Source organism: Chiloscyllium plagiosum, unplaced genomic scaffold, assembly GCF_037043375.1.
Source record: "Chiloscyllium plagiosum isolate Xiang-an unplaced genomic scaffold, Cpla_swu_hap1 HiC_scaffold_19, whole genome shotgun sequence".
Classification (NCBI taxonomy): Eukaryota; Metazoa; Chordata; class Chondrichthyes; order Orectolobiformes; family Hemiscylliidae; genus Chiloscyllium; species Chiloscyllium plagiosum.
Window position 1 is genome coordinate 3754846 of NW_028270157.1, and position 15092 is coordinate 3769937.

General features: G+C 46.4%; 1 protein-coding gene across 13 annotated transcripts in view; it reads right to left on the reverse strand.

The window, feature by feature from the left end:
- ppp1r12a (protein phosphatase 1, regulatory subunit 12A) overlaps window positions 1-14189 on the reverse strand; it is a 191594-nt gene extending 177405 nt beyond the window's left edge. For 5 of the 13 annotated variants that reach the window (XM_087996986.1, XM_087996983.1, XM_087996982.1 and 2 more), the window contains exon 1: window positions 13905-14188. In XM_087996986.1, the coding sequence (XP_087853112.1) occupies window positions 13905-14135 (231 nt within the window). In that variant the 5' untranslated portion in view covers window positions 14136-14188. Of the gene's footprint in view, window positions 1-13904 lie in introns of all 13 variants that reach the window. The other 8 variants (XM_087996980.1, XM_087996981.1, XM_087996977.1 and 5 more) reach the window with 4 other exon arrangements.
- Window positions 14190-15092: the final 903 nt, after the last annotated feature.

The window sequence follows — 15092 nt, forward strand, 5'->3', positions numbered from 1 at the left end:
TCCAATGATCAAACCCTCTGATTATTTTATATGTCTCAGTTAAGTCACCTCAACATTTTTCACTGATGTTCCTCAACCTTTGCTCATAAAACCTTTCTTCCATACTAGGCAATATCCTAGTAAATCTCCTCTGAACCCTTTCCAAAGCTTCAACATTCTTCCTACAATGCAGTGACGAGAACTACACGCAATACTCCAAGTGCAGTCGTACCAGAGTTTTGTACAGCTGCAGCATGACCTCATGGCTCCGAAACTCGATCCCTCAACCACTAAAAGCGAACACACCAAGTGCCTTAAGACCATATCAATCTGGTTGGCAACTTTCAGGGATCTGTATATGGACACCAAGATCCCTCTGCTCATGTACACTGCCAAGAATCTTGACATTAGCTCAGTACTCTTTATGCCTGTTGCACCTTCCGAAGTGAATCACCTCCCATTTTTCCACATCAAACTCCAATTGCCACCCCTCAGCCCAGCTCTAGAGCTTATGCCCCTCTGTAACCTGCAACATCCTTTGGAACTGTCCACAACTCCACTGACCTTGGTGTCATCCACAAATTTACTCACCGATCCTTCTACGCCTTCATCCAGGTCATTTATATAAATGACAAACAGCAGTGGATCCAAAACAGATCTTTGTGGTTCACCACTGGTAAATGAACTTCCATGATGAACATTTTCCATCAACCACCCTCTCTTCTTTCTGCCAGCCAATTTCAGATCTAAACCACTAAATCACCCTCAATCCCATGTCTCCGGGTTTTGTGCAATAGCCTACTATGGGGAATCTTATCAAACTCCTTACTGAAATCTATTATACAATCACTTTACCCTCATCGACCTATTTGGTCACCATCTCTAAGAACTCAATCAGCTTTGAGAGGCACAACCTACCCTTCACAAACAAACAGTGTTGACTATCGCTAATCAGCTTATGCCTCTCGATTATAAATCCTCTTATAACCTCATCTAACATTACCCACAACCCAACTAATGCCCACTGGTCTTTAATTACCAGGCTTGTCTCTACTCCCCTTCTTGAACAAGGAGACATTTGCTCTCCTCCAGTCTTTTGGCACTATTCCTGTAGACAATATCGACAAAGATCAAAGCCAAAGGCTCTGCAATCTCTTCCCTAGCTTCCCAGAAAACCCTAGGATAAATCCCACCCAGTGCAGGGAATTTATCGATTTTCACACTTTCCATAATTGCTAACACCTCCCCCTTGTGAACCTTAATCTCATCTCGTCTAGTAGCCTGTATCTCAGTATTCTCCTTGACCTCCTTCACTTTTTCTAGTGTGAACAGCAATGAAAAATATTCATTTAACACTTCCGCTATCTCCTTGGACTCCATGCACAACTTCCCACTACTGTCCTTGATTGGCCCTAATCTCAGTCTAGTAATTTCTTTATTCCTGATTAATAACCTATAGAAAACTTTAGGGATTTCCTTGATCCTACCTGCAAACAACTTCTCACATCCCTGCCTGACTCTTCTTAGCTCTCTTTAGGTCTTCCTTGGCTAACTTAGAACTCTCAAGTGCTCTGAGCCTTCACGTCTCATCCTAACATAAGCCTTCTTCTTCCTCTTAACAAGAGATTCAACTTCCTTAGTAAACCATGGCTCCCTTGCTCGACCACATCCTCCCTGCCTGACAGATACATACTTATCAAGGACACACAGTAGCTGTTCCTTGAATAAGCTCCACATTTCAATTGTGCCCATTCCCTGCAGTTTTCTGCCATATCCTATGTATCCTAAATCTTGGCTAATTGCATCGTAATTGCCTTTCCCTCAGCTGTAACTCTTGCCCTGTGGTATATACCTTCCTCTTTTCACCGCTAAGCTCAACATAACCAAATTGTGGTCACTATCACCAAAGTTCTCACCTCCCTCCAAATCTAAGACCTGGCCAGGTTCATTATGCATTACCAAATCCAGTGTGGCCTCACCCCTTGTTGGCCTGTCTACATACTTTGTCTGGAAACCATCCTGCACACATTGGACAAAAACTGACCCATCTAAAGTACTCAAACTATCGTATTTCCAATCAATATTTGGAAAGTTAAAGTCCCCCATAACAACTACCTCGTCATTCTTGTTTCCATACAGAATCTTCTTTGCCCTCTTTCCCTCTATATTACTATTCAGAGGCCTACACAAAACTCCCAACAGGGTGACCTCTTCTTTCCTGCTTCTAAGCTCAGCCCACACTACCTTAGTAGATGAGTCTTCAAACATCCTTTCTGCCACTGTAATACTGTCCTTGACTAACAGTGCCACACCTCTCCCTCTTTTATCATCTTCTTTGTTCTTATTGAAATACCTAAACCTCAGAACCTGCAACAACCATTCCTAACCCTGCTCTATCCGTGTCTCTGAAATGGCCACAACATCGAAGTTCCAGGTACCAACCCATGCTGCAAGTTCACTCACCTTATTCCAGATGCGTTGGCATTGAAGTAGACACACTTCAAACCACCTTCCCGGTTGCCATGACAGCAGGGTGGAAATTAGAAACAAAATTGATAATTTTTTTCCAATTACTAAGGAAAAGGAAGCAACAACAATGTCTTCAATGGACCGGAGAAGCGTTGGAGGGTGGGACATCGCTTGACACCAGCAGTGTTGGTTCCTTCTCATTGGCAACTGCAAAGATTTAGAAGCAATTTACTGCATTGCACAGATCCCTTAATATGAAGTTATTAGGATTTTTCACCAAGTTCTGAATGCTGCACAACCACAATTCAATTAAAATTCAAAGAACAAACACAGCATTTCAATTAAAGAAAGTTCAACAAATACAAAAATACAACCTCAGTTCATGTATGGCACCTGAAACCTGTATGGCCTCTCTCCCCAGTAGATCAGAGTGTCCCATCCCAGATTTCAAGCCTATTGTACTCTACTTCGGAAACAACTACTGAAGAGTGCGCACACATCAGACCAAACTACCTTTTGCTTGCTTGCTGTTGTGCAGAATTTTGCAGACTTACATGAACATTTGTTTGCTATTGGGTTGCAAACACTCAATGATAACCATTGAATGAAGATGCATATGTGACAACCAGAAGTGCTCTGTGCATAATGGTTATTACCTCTTTTGTATTATCTGAACACCCTTAAAACATGAAGCACACATTACCAAACAAATCCACAAACAAAATCAAGTCATCCAAGGAGACTGGCAAAGGTCTGATGGGCTGAATGGCCAAGTTTTTAGTCATACAGTCGTCTTTCCAAACTTGTTCTCATTATGTTTGGTGGAAAACAAAACAGAAATTCACTCCAGAAATGCTCAAATTTTTTAAAAAATCATATTTCTTGCCTTAGGCCTTCTAAAAGCACTTAGAAGCTATAGAAATACTTAAGTGCAGTAACCATAATAATGTAGGAAACTGGCAGCTAATTTACATACAGCAAAATAATCACAAAATGATCTGATAACAGCCAGATTATCTATTTTTTCATGAGTATCATGAAGGATAAAATATTGGTCCACAACACAAGGGGAAAATGCACTTGTTTCCTTCAAATAGTAGTATGCACCTTCTGCATCGACCCGATGGGTCAGATGAGATTCAGTTTCAAGCCTTATTTGAAATATGGCATCATTGACAGTGCAATTCTCCTTCAGTACTGGGCTGGACTGTCAGTCTGGATTCCTGTGCTTCAAACCTTAAGTGGAAAGTTAACTCAAAACTTCTACCCAGATGTGATCATACTATTTTGTGAACCACAGCTGACAACTTCTCCCATGAACTCAGGATACTCTCTTCACATTTTAGGAAAGTATGTGGTAACATCTTGCACAATAGAAAAATTAGAATCAAAGTTGTTCAAATTTGCTTGAGAAGGGTTCCAAGCATTAACTTCTGAGAGCAAATGCTTCTTCAATATTGCCTGCAGTCCAATGTTTTGCAGCTACCCCCATCCACCAAAAGCAATTTTCCATGTTTAGAAACATATGAACTGCTTTTAACTGTAGCTAAGTAGCATGCTTCCAGAGATAGAATCTAAGTTGGGTTTCAAATAACTTTTAAGCCCTTCTGACAAGGTAAGCAGAAGTGAAACCCAATTTGGAATAAGAGTTTAACCTTGCACAAGTCTGTTTTTTGCCAAGTTCTGCTGAACTGCTAACTTTCAGTTTAGTATACTTTTGTACATCCAACAAATATTAATTAGCCAAGTACTACTACTGTATCTAGTACTATAAAATTAAAATAAAATCAACTGATTTTGCCGACCATCAGTTTTGGGATCTTGCTTTGTGCAAACTGACATTGGCTGTTATATTTGTCAACAGACATGACCGAATTTCAAATGTGACTAATTTAGTATGCTGTGCTTTATGACATTGGAGGGCGGACAGTATGTATAAATACAAGTTTTCTTGTTTACACTACTTGCACAGCCTCGGGTGCAAGGCTAACAGCATGTGGTACCAAAGACATTACAGCCAAGCAGTTAATTAATCTTAGAGTACTTACAGACATTCAAATAAATCTGAAGGAGCACAATTTTGAAAATTAGCCACCTCCTAATCAGACTAACACTGACCTTTATCTTAACTCCATGGGACAGAATTTCTCAAATACAATGCAGTAGGTTTTGCCATTTATCCATATCTCAGTTTTGAAACTTAAGCTGGGAATGGGACAAAAGGTGAAAGACAGTGTGCGACATATGGCTTACCAGGCTAGCGCTCATTCTGGTTGGCAATTATCAGTCGAGTAGTATGTCAAACTTTTTAAAATGTGTCTTTGGGATATGAACAATGCTGACCACTTCAACTGTGTCAAAGTGGTTTGTATCTTTGAGCTATGTTTGTATAACTATTTAACTTACCATACTATTGAACATAGTAAGGATCAATTACAATTCATTATTAAGGGGAGATAACCACAGGTGCTCACTGGGAAAACTGAATAAATAGTGCAATGTCACTGGGTGAATAAATCAGACCTCCGGGTTTATGTACTTGAACATGGGCTCAAAGCCCACCTTGTCAAATGGTGAAATCGTAATTCAATGAAAAAAATCTGGATTAAGTTAGCCCAATGGTGACTAGGTAACCACTGTTGATTGCAAACTGAATAGGCTTTTGACAATGTCCTTCAGGGAAAGCATTTCACAACCTTTACGCAGCCTGGCCTAAATGTACTCCAGATCTGCAGCCATGTACAGTCGTTGACTCTTAAGCCACCCTCTGGGCATTGGGAATGGGCAATAAGTGCCAGCCAACAGTGATGCCCTGATCCCACGAATGAATTTAAAAAACTATGATTGCATATTCTGAAACTGCATTTCCAGAAATAAATTATTTCTGCCCAAGATAAAACCATCTTTAAATTGACATATGCAGCATTCTGAAATCAAATCTAACCATTTAAACTTCTGATATCTGCTGCACTACCCTACAGTCATAGATTAATGTACACAATAGGCAAAAGCAGAGCTCAAATGCAAGTGAGAATCATTCACGACGACAAATTAAGTGCACTTCTTTTTACTAAGAAATTACTGAGGGGAAAGTGAGGACTGCAGATGCTGGAGATCAGAGCTGAAAATGTGTTGCTGGAAAAGCGCAGCAGCATTCCTGAAGAAGGGCTCATGCCCGAAACGCCGATTCTCCTGCTCCTTGGATGCTGCCTGACCTGCTGCGCTTTTCCAGCAACACATTTTCAACTAAGAAATTACTGTCAACCAATGCAGCTGCACAACTACTTCACATTACAGGCAAATGCAGCTAACAAATATGACAAAGCTTTTTGCTTGTGTTAAGTTTGTTGAATTTCACCCTATTTTCCAGTTATCAAATATCTCCTTAAGGATTAAATACTAATTGGTACAAATGAGAGGACAGCTCACAAAGCTGAAAATGATTGGCAAATGTCCCTCATTTCGCAGCTTTCTAATTCTAAAATTATGACAATGATTTTAGGATTATACAACTCTTCAGGCTGCTCACTTAGTTTTCACAACATTACCTACTGCATACTTCACTGGAGATGGTTTGGAGAAGATTAACTGGAATGAACAGTTGTGACAATAAGGGGTGACACAACCACAGGTGCTCACTGGGAAAATTGAGTAGATAGCGCTACGTCACTGGGATAATAAAATCAGAACTCCGGGCTAATGTTGTCAAATTGCGAAACCTGAAATCAGTAAAAAAAACATGGATTAAGCTAGCCCAGTGATGACTATGTTCTATGACAGTAAGTTGGACAGACTTCTTGTTCCCAGCAGAGTTCAAAAGAGTGAGGGGTGATTTGATTTGACTGTTTAAGATCCCAAATAGCCTTGATAAGATGGACATGAAAATGATGTTTTCCCTTATGGGTCAGACTACAACTAGGGAACTATGTTTAAAATTAAGAGTCAATTTATTTCGGACAGTTCGAGAGAAACTTTTTCTCTCTGATGATTGTGCAACTTTGGAACTCCGCCTCAGAAGTCAGGTCATTAAACATATTCAGAGATTGATTCCTTTGCCTAACAACAATCTAAGGTTTTTGATGACAGAACGGAGAATGAAATTCAAAACACAAACAGACCAGCCACAATGCATTGAATGGTAGAGAAGCCTCAAAGAAATGTATGATCTAGAGTCAGATGTACAGTGCAGACACAGACGCTTCAGTTCAACTCTTCCATGCCAACCATACATACTAACCTCATCGCGCCCCATTTGCCAGCACTTGGCCCATATCCCTCTAAGCCATTCCTATTCACATACCCATCCAGATGCCTTTTAAATGCTCTAATTGTACCAGCTTCAGCCACTTCCTCTGGCAGCTCAGTCCATACAGGTACCACCCTCTGCATGAAAATGTTGCCCCTTAGATCCTTTCTAAATTTTTCCCCTCTTGCCTTAAACCTATGCCCTCTCGTTCTGGAATCCCCTACCCTGGCAAAAGACCTTGTGTATTTACCCTATCCATGCCCCTGATGATTTTGTAAGCCTGTATAAGGTCACTCCTCAGCCTCCGTCGCTCCAGGGTAAAATTTCTGCCCATTTCATATGTTCCTGAGTAGAGTTGAAGAAACTGGATTTCAGACCCAACTGTAAGTTCCTCCTATCGGTCAGTCATTCTCTGAAACTAGACAACCCACTAATACCAGCAACATTTTAGATCAAAGGACAAAAAAGCAAACAAGAGATGCAGGTATGCCAAGTAGAAAAGCCATTTACAGTATCACATCAGCTGAAATGGACAGGAGATAGTGTCAGAATACCTGGCTCATATACTGCCCAAAAGGTGAGAAACTCAACAATTCCATTGCTTCCATTCACACATGGGTCAAAACACAAATTTCAAAGAATCTAAAAACCTTCACAAGGATCTGCATCATTGACTCAAGTTCACGGGAAGCAGATGTGCAGCTGCAACCAAAATGTTTATTCATCACAAAAAAACTGCATAATGACCTTTTCACCAAAAACAGCCAGAGAGAAGGCAAGAAAGCCTTAAAAGTCAGGGTGATTATTCGGACCAACAGTCTGCCCACCTGTTGTCCTCAAAGCTCAGCTGGGCTTGTAAGCCATTTGCCAACTGTCAGCCAGCACTAATATTTCACTTCAGCCCTGTCATCCATGGAAAGAATCATGACAATGATTAACATTGGGATATTTCTATGTTTCCAAGTGCTGAAATTCTGTCCATTTAAAAAGGTACCCTCGTAGAGTCAGAAAAATAATTTCCCTAATTTGCAAGGGAAAAACCTCTTGAATAAAACATCCTTATTACATAGATGATCAAAACTCGATTCACTGCATTCTTCCAGAAAGCTCACATCAGGGTGAAATATAGAAGTTGCCTTATATTTCAACTGTCTTCTTGCTGCTAATAGTCAGTCAAAACAACAATTCAACAGATCTGGTCACAAAACTTATATTTGAAAAGACTTCAACTTACTAGTTTGCAGTAAACTAACATTATAATGTACAAGTAAATCAGACGTCTCATGTATATATCATTCCCACTTTTCAACAAAATGTACATCCTCAAACAGAGGTCATTTCAAACCTAGCAGCTAAAGAATGTATCCATCCTAAACCATGGTTTCCATTGTCTGTCATCTCAGGAATGCACACTGCAAAGCATGGCAGGGTGGAATGTATCCGCCCATCTGATATCATCAAACCGGCACCATGCAGTGAATACTATGAATCACACTGCCATGTACTATAAGCTTCATTTACCTTTATAAGGAAACATTTAACATATTTTTGACTACATTTCTATCTAGTGTCTTGTGACACAAACTTTCATTCTACATCTGCCTTCTTATAATGTCAGGTACTGCAGAATGATGTACAGACAATGTGATTTTGCAGCTCCCATATATTCTTCATGTGGAGGCGCCAGTGTTGGACTGGGGTAGATAAGGTCAGAAGTCATATGACACCAGGTTATAGCAGTTTTCAGGAAGGTTTGTGTGTCTTGGTTTCTTAAGGTGGGTGATATCATTTCCGGTTCTTTTTCTCAGAGGATGGTAAATGGAGTCCAAATCAACGTGTGTATTGATGGATATTGTTGTGATACCAGGCCTCTAGGAATTCCTGTGCACGTCTCTTTAGTTTGTCCGGTGATTGCGTTGCCCCAGTTGAAATGGTGCCCTTCATTTGCATGTAAGGATACTAGTGATAGTGGGTCATGTCTTTTTGTAGCTAGTTGGTGTTCATGTTTGCTGGTGGCTAGCTTTCTGCCTGTCTGTCCGATGTCGTGTTTGTTACAGTTCTTGCAAAGTATTTTGTAAACGATATTCATTTTGCTGGCTGTTTGTAATAGGGTCCTTTAGGCTCATCAGCCACTGTTTAAGTGGGTTGGTAGATTTGTGGGCTACCATGATGCCAAGGAGTGAGTAATCTGGAAATCATTTCAGAGATGTTTTTGATGTAAGGTAACGTGGCCATCTGAGTTCAAGCTAAACAGAGACACGCACGGAAATTCCAAAAGGCCTGGCATTCTAACCAGAACGCCATCAATAAACACATCAATTTGGACCCCATCTACCATCCTCTGAGAAAAAGAACCAGAAATGATATCACCCACCTTAAGAAATAAGAAAAGAGACAAACAGAATGAAGGACATAACACCAGTGCTTCACCAGAGGCTCAATGATGAAGGGCTTTTGCCCAAAACGTCAATTCTCCTTGATGTTACTTAACCTACTGTGCTTTTCCAGCACCACACCCTCGACTCTAATCTCCAGCATCTGCAGTTCTTTCTCCTCATTGATGTTGCCTACTATGGTGATGAAACATCTGAAAATAAACCTTCCAGCTCAGCGAGCAAACTTAGAAAGTGAACCAGGTTATAGTCCAAGAGTATATATACCCTATGTTGCATAAACATGTCAATATCAATGAAGCAAACCTTAACATTGTATTAAATTATTAATTTTAACAATGGTTAGCCATGGCAATGCTTGCTCAATAAACAGTAAGATGACCAATGTCAATTTACCTGAAGTGTCATGGTTGTGGGTATATTTGCTGAGCTGGGAAGTTGATTTTCAGACATTTTGTCCCCCGTCTCGGTGACATTTTCAGTGCTTTGGAGCCTCCTGTGAAGCTTCACAGCACTGAAGATGTCACTCAGACAGGGGACAAAGTGTCTGCAAATCAATTTCGCAGCTCAACGAACATATGCACAACCACGACAACCAGCACCCAAGCTACAAATCTTTACACAAGTCCTGAATACCTGAAGTGTAATCACAAAAATCAATACTTGCTGCAATTCTGAGCACAGGGATCACAATGACAACTGCCATCAAATGGTAAATATGCACAAATCTGAAAACAGTCAGACATTTAAAGATTCCAACGTGTGGGTTGATCTCAGGGTTATGACAAGCTAAAAACTTTATTGCTGCATTTTGCATAGTTGCAATACTTCAGTGAAAGCTGTTAAGCAATCAATTCCTGCCAAGGTAAAGGATTTCGCATTTGTTCAGCTTGTTTTAGTATCACTGAGAAATGTAACATTAAAATTCTGTTCAAGAGCAAACCTAACATCTTAGACAGCCTTTATCACAAATCTAAAATTGAAATGACAGCATGCATTAGAAACACAGAAGACTGCTCAACGTCCCTTACACAATCTCACTGCAAATGAAGAAAGTGCAATTTCATGTGGAGAAGATGGAAGATACTCAATCATTGCACTTTTGTCAATGGAAGAAACAGTAACATAACTGTGGAAATCTACTTGTGAAACAACTGAACGCAATATCCTTCATCGATGGGCTCCAACAGCCTTCACAATACAGGAAGAAAACCACTGAACTTCTTAAGCAATTCAAACTACCAAAGGGTGCAAAAGTTCATAAACCTACACTTGTGGTGCAACAAAGCGGTTTGAGTTGTGGTCAACAGAGCTCTCACTCAGCTTGGGAACTCAGCTTTCAGACTCTGTTTACACCCCAAATTCAGTGCAACAGCTTTGAAAACCTATTTCCACAGCAGCTGTGAAGCTCAGGAAAGTAGAAAGGGGTACTTTAGGAGACTCAACCCAAGCCCAAATCCCCATAATGGCAGTCTACAGCAATGCTGCAAACTCCCTCACCCTCAGTGTAGAGTGGCAATACATATTCCTCAGTCTCAGCCTCAGGCAAACAATAGCATCTTGTCATCAGAGACAGCATTCCTGCCCAGTCATTGGTCAAGTGACCAGCAAGAATTTAGCTTTGTTTCTGGCATAGCTGAACTGTCACCCCAAATCCTATCATTCAATCAAAGCAAATTAAACATCTCCACACTTCACACCATTAGTGACTAAACAACAGTAAATCTCCACCTGAGAAGAGATGGAATGAAAATAAGCAAAGAGTTGTCAAGTGGTGAGAACAAAAGAAACAGCGTGAGCATGAAGCAGGAATTTTGGGAGGGGTCAGTCAGTCTGGGAATTGTGTGGAAAAGTTAAAGAATGGATGAGGGTAAAGAGATGAGGCAGTTAGAAAGGTAATGGTGAGAAGGTCAAAGTAAGTTGGGTGATAGGGAAGAGAAAATTAGGAATCAGACAAGTGGTAGTGAGGTGATGGAAGTGGTGAGCTGAGGTGCAGTAGGGCTTGAGGAAGGGGTATTGAGGGTGCTGAGTGTAGGGGGTGGAAGAGGATGACACAAGGGAGGCCAGAAGGGGACAGGGTGGGGATATCAGGTCGTGTGAAAGTAGAGTAGAGAAGCATAACATCGGCAGATAGCATATACAAGTGAGGGAGGTGTGATGGGTGATATTGGGCAGGGGGAGTATGGGAGGGTAAGCAGGATGGCAACTTGTGTGGGGACAGTGTGGTGGGGACAAAGTGTGATGGGGAGAGGGGGTGGGAGGCAAGGGCCACTGAATGTGTTTGAGTGGGGGAGATTTTTGGGAGCAGCAGAATGGACAGGGTGAAGGGGGGTGGGGTAACAGGGTGAAGGGGGGTGGGTGTAACGGGGGGTAGGGGGGTGGGTGTAACGGGGGGTGGGGGGGTGGGTGTAACGGGGGGTGGGGGGGTGGGTGTAACAGGGTGAAGAGGGGGGGGGGGGTGGGTGTAACAGGGTGAAGAGGGGGGGTGGGGTGGGTGTAACAGGGTGAAGAGGGGTGGTGGGGTGGGTGTAACAGGGTGAAGAGGGGGTGGTGGGGTGGGTGTAACAGGGTGAAGAGGGGTGGTGGGGTGGGTGTAACAGGGTGAAGAGGGGTGGTGGGGTGGGTGTAACAGGGTGAAGAGGGGTGGTGGGGTGGGTGTAACAGGGTGAAGAGGGGTGGGGGGGTGGGTGTAACAGGGTGAAGAGGGGTGGGGGGGTGGGTGTAACAGGGTGAAGGGGGGTGGGGGGGTGGGTGTAACAGGGTGAAGAGGGGTGGGGGGGTGGGTGTAACAGGGTGAAGAGGGGTGGGGGGGTGGGTGTAACAGGGTGAAGAGGGGTGGGGGGGTGGGTGTAACAGGGTGAAGAGGGGTGGGGGGGTGGGTGTAACAGGGTGAAGAGGGGTGTGGGGGGTGGGTGTAACAGGGTGAAGGGGGGTGGGGGGTGTAACAGGGTGAAGGGGGGTGGGGGGTGTAACAGGGTGAAGGGGGGTGGGGGGTGTAACAGGGTGAAGGGGGGTGGGGGGTGTAACAGGGTGAAGGGGGGTGGGGGGTGTAACAGGGTGAAGGGGGGTGGGGGGTGTAACAGGGTGAAGGGGGGTGGGGGGTGTAACAGGGTGAAGGGGGGTGGGGGGTGTAACAGGGTGAAGGGGGGTGGGGGGTGTAACAGGGTGAAGGGGGGTGGGGGGTGTAACAGGGTGAAGGGGGGTGGGGGGTGTAACAGGGTGAAGGGGGGTGGGGGGTGTAACAGGGTGAAGGGGGGTGGGGGGTGTAACAGGGTGAAGGGGGGTGGGGGGTGTAACAGGGTGAAGGGGGGTGGGGGGTGTAACAGGGTGAAGGGGGGTGGGGGGTGTAACAGGGTGAAGGGGGTGGGAGGTGTAACAGGGTAGGGTGAGCTGTATATCATCGTGGGGGGGGTGTAACAGGGTGAAGGGGGGCGGGGGGGGGGTGTAACAGGGTGAAGGGGGGCGGGGGGGTGGGTGTAACAGGGTGAAGGGGGGCGGGGGGGTGGGTGTAACAGGGTGAAGGGGGGCGGGGGGGTGGGTGTAACAGGGTGAAGGGGGGCGGGGGGGTGGGTGTAACAGGGTGAAGGGGGGCGGGGGGGTGGGTGTAACAGGGTGAAGGGGGGCGGGGGGGTGGGTGTAACAGGGTGAAGGGGGGCGGGGGGGTGGGTGTAACAGGGTGAAGGGGGGCGGGGGGGTGGGTGTAACAGGGTGAAGGGGGGCGGGTGTAACAGGGTGAAGAGGGTGGGGGGGCGGGTGTAACAGGGTGAAGGGGGTGGGGGGTGTAACAGGGTGAAGAGGGTGGGGGGGGTGGGTGTAACAGGGTGAAGGGGGCGGGGGGTGTAACAGGGTGAAGGGGGCGGGGGGTGTAACAGGGTGAAGGGGGCGGGGGGTGTAACAGGGTGAAGGGGGCGGGGGGTGTAACAGGGTGAAGGGGGCGGGGGTGTAACAGGGTGAAGGGGGCGGGGGTGTAACAGGGTGAAGGGGGCGGGGGTGTAACAGGGTGAAGGGGGGGTGGGTGTAACAGGGTGAAGGGGGGGTGGGTGTAACAGGGTGAAGGGGGGGTGGGTGTAACAGGGTGAAGGGGGGGTGGGTGTAACAGGGTGAAGGGGGGGTGGGTGTAACAGGGTGAAGGGGGGGTGGGTGTAACAGGGTGAAGGGGGGGTGGGTGTAACAGGGTGAAGGGGGGGTGGGTGTAACAGGGTGAAGGGGGGGTGGGTGTAACAGGGTGAAGGGGGGGTGGGTGTAACAGGGTGAAGGGGGGGTGGGTGTAACAGGGTGAAGGGGGGGTGGGTGTAACAGGGTGAAGGGGGGGTGGGTGTAACAGGGTGAAGGGGGGGTGGGTGTAACAGGGTGAAGGGGGGGTGGGTGTAACAGGGTGAAGGGGGGGTGGGTGTAACAGGGTGAAGGGGGGTGGGGGGGTGGGGGGGTGGGTGTAACAGGGTGAAGGGGGGTGGGTGTAACAGGGTGAAGGGGTGTGGGGGGGTGGTGTAACAGGGTGAAGGGGGTGGGGGGTGTAACAGGGTGAAGGGGGCGGGGGGTGTAACAGGGTGAAGGGGGCGGTGGGTGTAACAGGGTAGGGTGAGCTGTATATCATCGTGGGGGTGGTGGGAGTTGTGTAACGTGCTGGGGGTGGGGGGTGGGGGGTGGGGGGCGGGAAGAGGAGCCGTCCAAGGCGGTGGGGGCGGGGGATGCGGCCACTCTCGGGTCCCGGGATGGCATCTCCAGGTGATGGGGCGGTGGTGAAAGCCCGCGGCCTGGTTCACCGGGCCTGCTCTCAGTGCTGGTTGAGCCAGCTGCCGCCGGGCCCGTGCTCTCACCTGGTGCAGGGCGGTCAGTCCATCCACATTGGCGTAGTTAATGTCCGAGCCGCGGTCCAAAAGCTTCTTCACTTCGTCTGTGTCGCCGCTCGAGCAGGCGGCCAGGAACACGGCGCCATCGTCGAACTTGACCTTAGTTTTCTTCTTCTTGAGGACGGGCGGCTCGAGCTCGGTCTCTGAGCCAAGCCAGCGCTTCAGCTGCTCGTTCCGCTTCTGCTTGGCATCCGCCATCTTCTGCCTGTCTGAGGGCCTTGGCCTTCTCCTCCTCCCGCTCGCTATCCCATCGCCCTGGGAGCCATGGCGCTGCTCATCTGCATAATCCCGCGAGAATGATAAACCACGCCCACTCAGGCCACCGTCGCACCCATCCGCCCACTCCACTCCTGGCTCCGCCCATTACACAGGGCACCGCCTACTCGTGTCCAGACCCGCCCCACCCCATTCAGATCCCGCCCATCGTACGCATGGCCACGCCCACTCCACTGCAGCTCCCGCTCCTTTTGTTTCTTGAACGCAGTTTGATCCGGACCCCGCCCCCTCCACATCGGACCCCGCCCCCTCCACATCAGACCCCGCCCACTCTGCATGAAGCCATCCCACCACGATCCCGCTCTCTCCACGTTCTGTCCCGCCCACTACGCTCCTGAGCCACCCCTTCCACTTCCGACCCCGCCCGCTCGCATCATAGCTCCACCCCCTCCCAGTCCTGACCCCGCCCGCTCCGCTTCAATCTCCGCCCACTCCACTTCAGGCCCGCCCATTGATCTCATTACCCTGTTGCTGGGCAGATTTCTGTGCTGGATACTCCTGTTGGGTGGGAAACTTTCTCCAAAGCTGAGCATGAATGTGTGTATTTCTCAACACATTTTGGAATGTTGATGAATAAAACATATGCCTTTGATCACAGAGAGTGCAATAAAGAATGACCAGTCTGATTCCTGGGAAGGCAAGACTGATGTCTATCGAGATACGAGACCTTAGAAGAGTGAGGGGGATCTCTTAGAGATATATAATATTCTAACAGATACGTGGGTAATGGTGTAAATACATAAAGGATGTTCCCAATGATGGAGTTGGGAGAGCTGGGATCACTGTCTAAGGATATGGGATGGGCCATTTAAGATTGTCTTCACTCGGTGAGTATTGAACCTGTGGAATTCGGTTGAGACCAAAACCTTGAATGTTTTC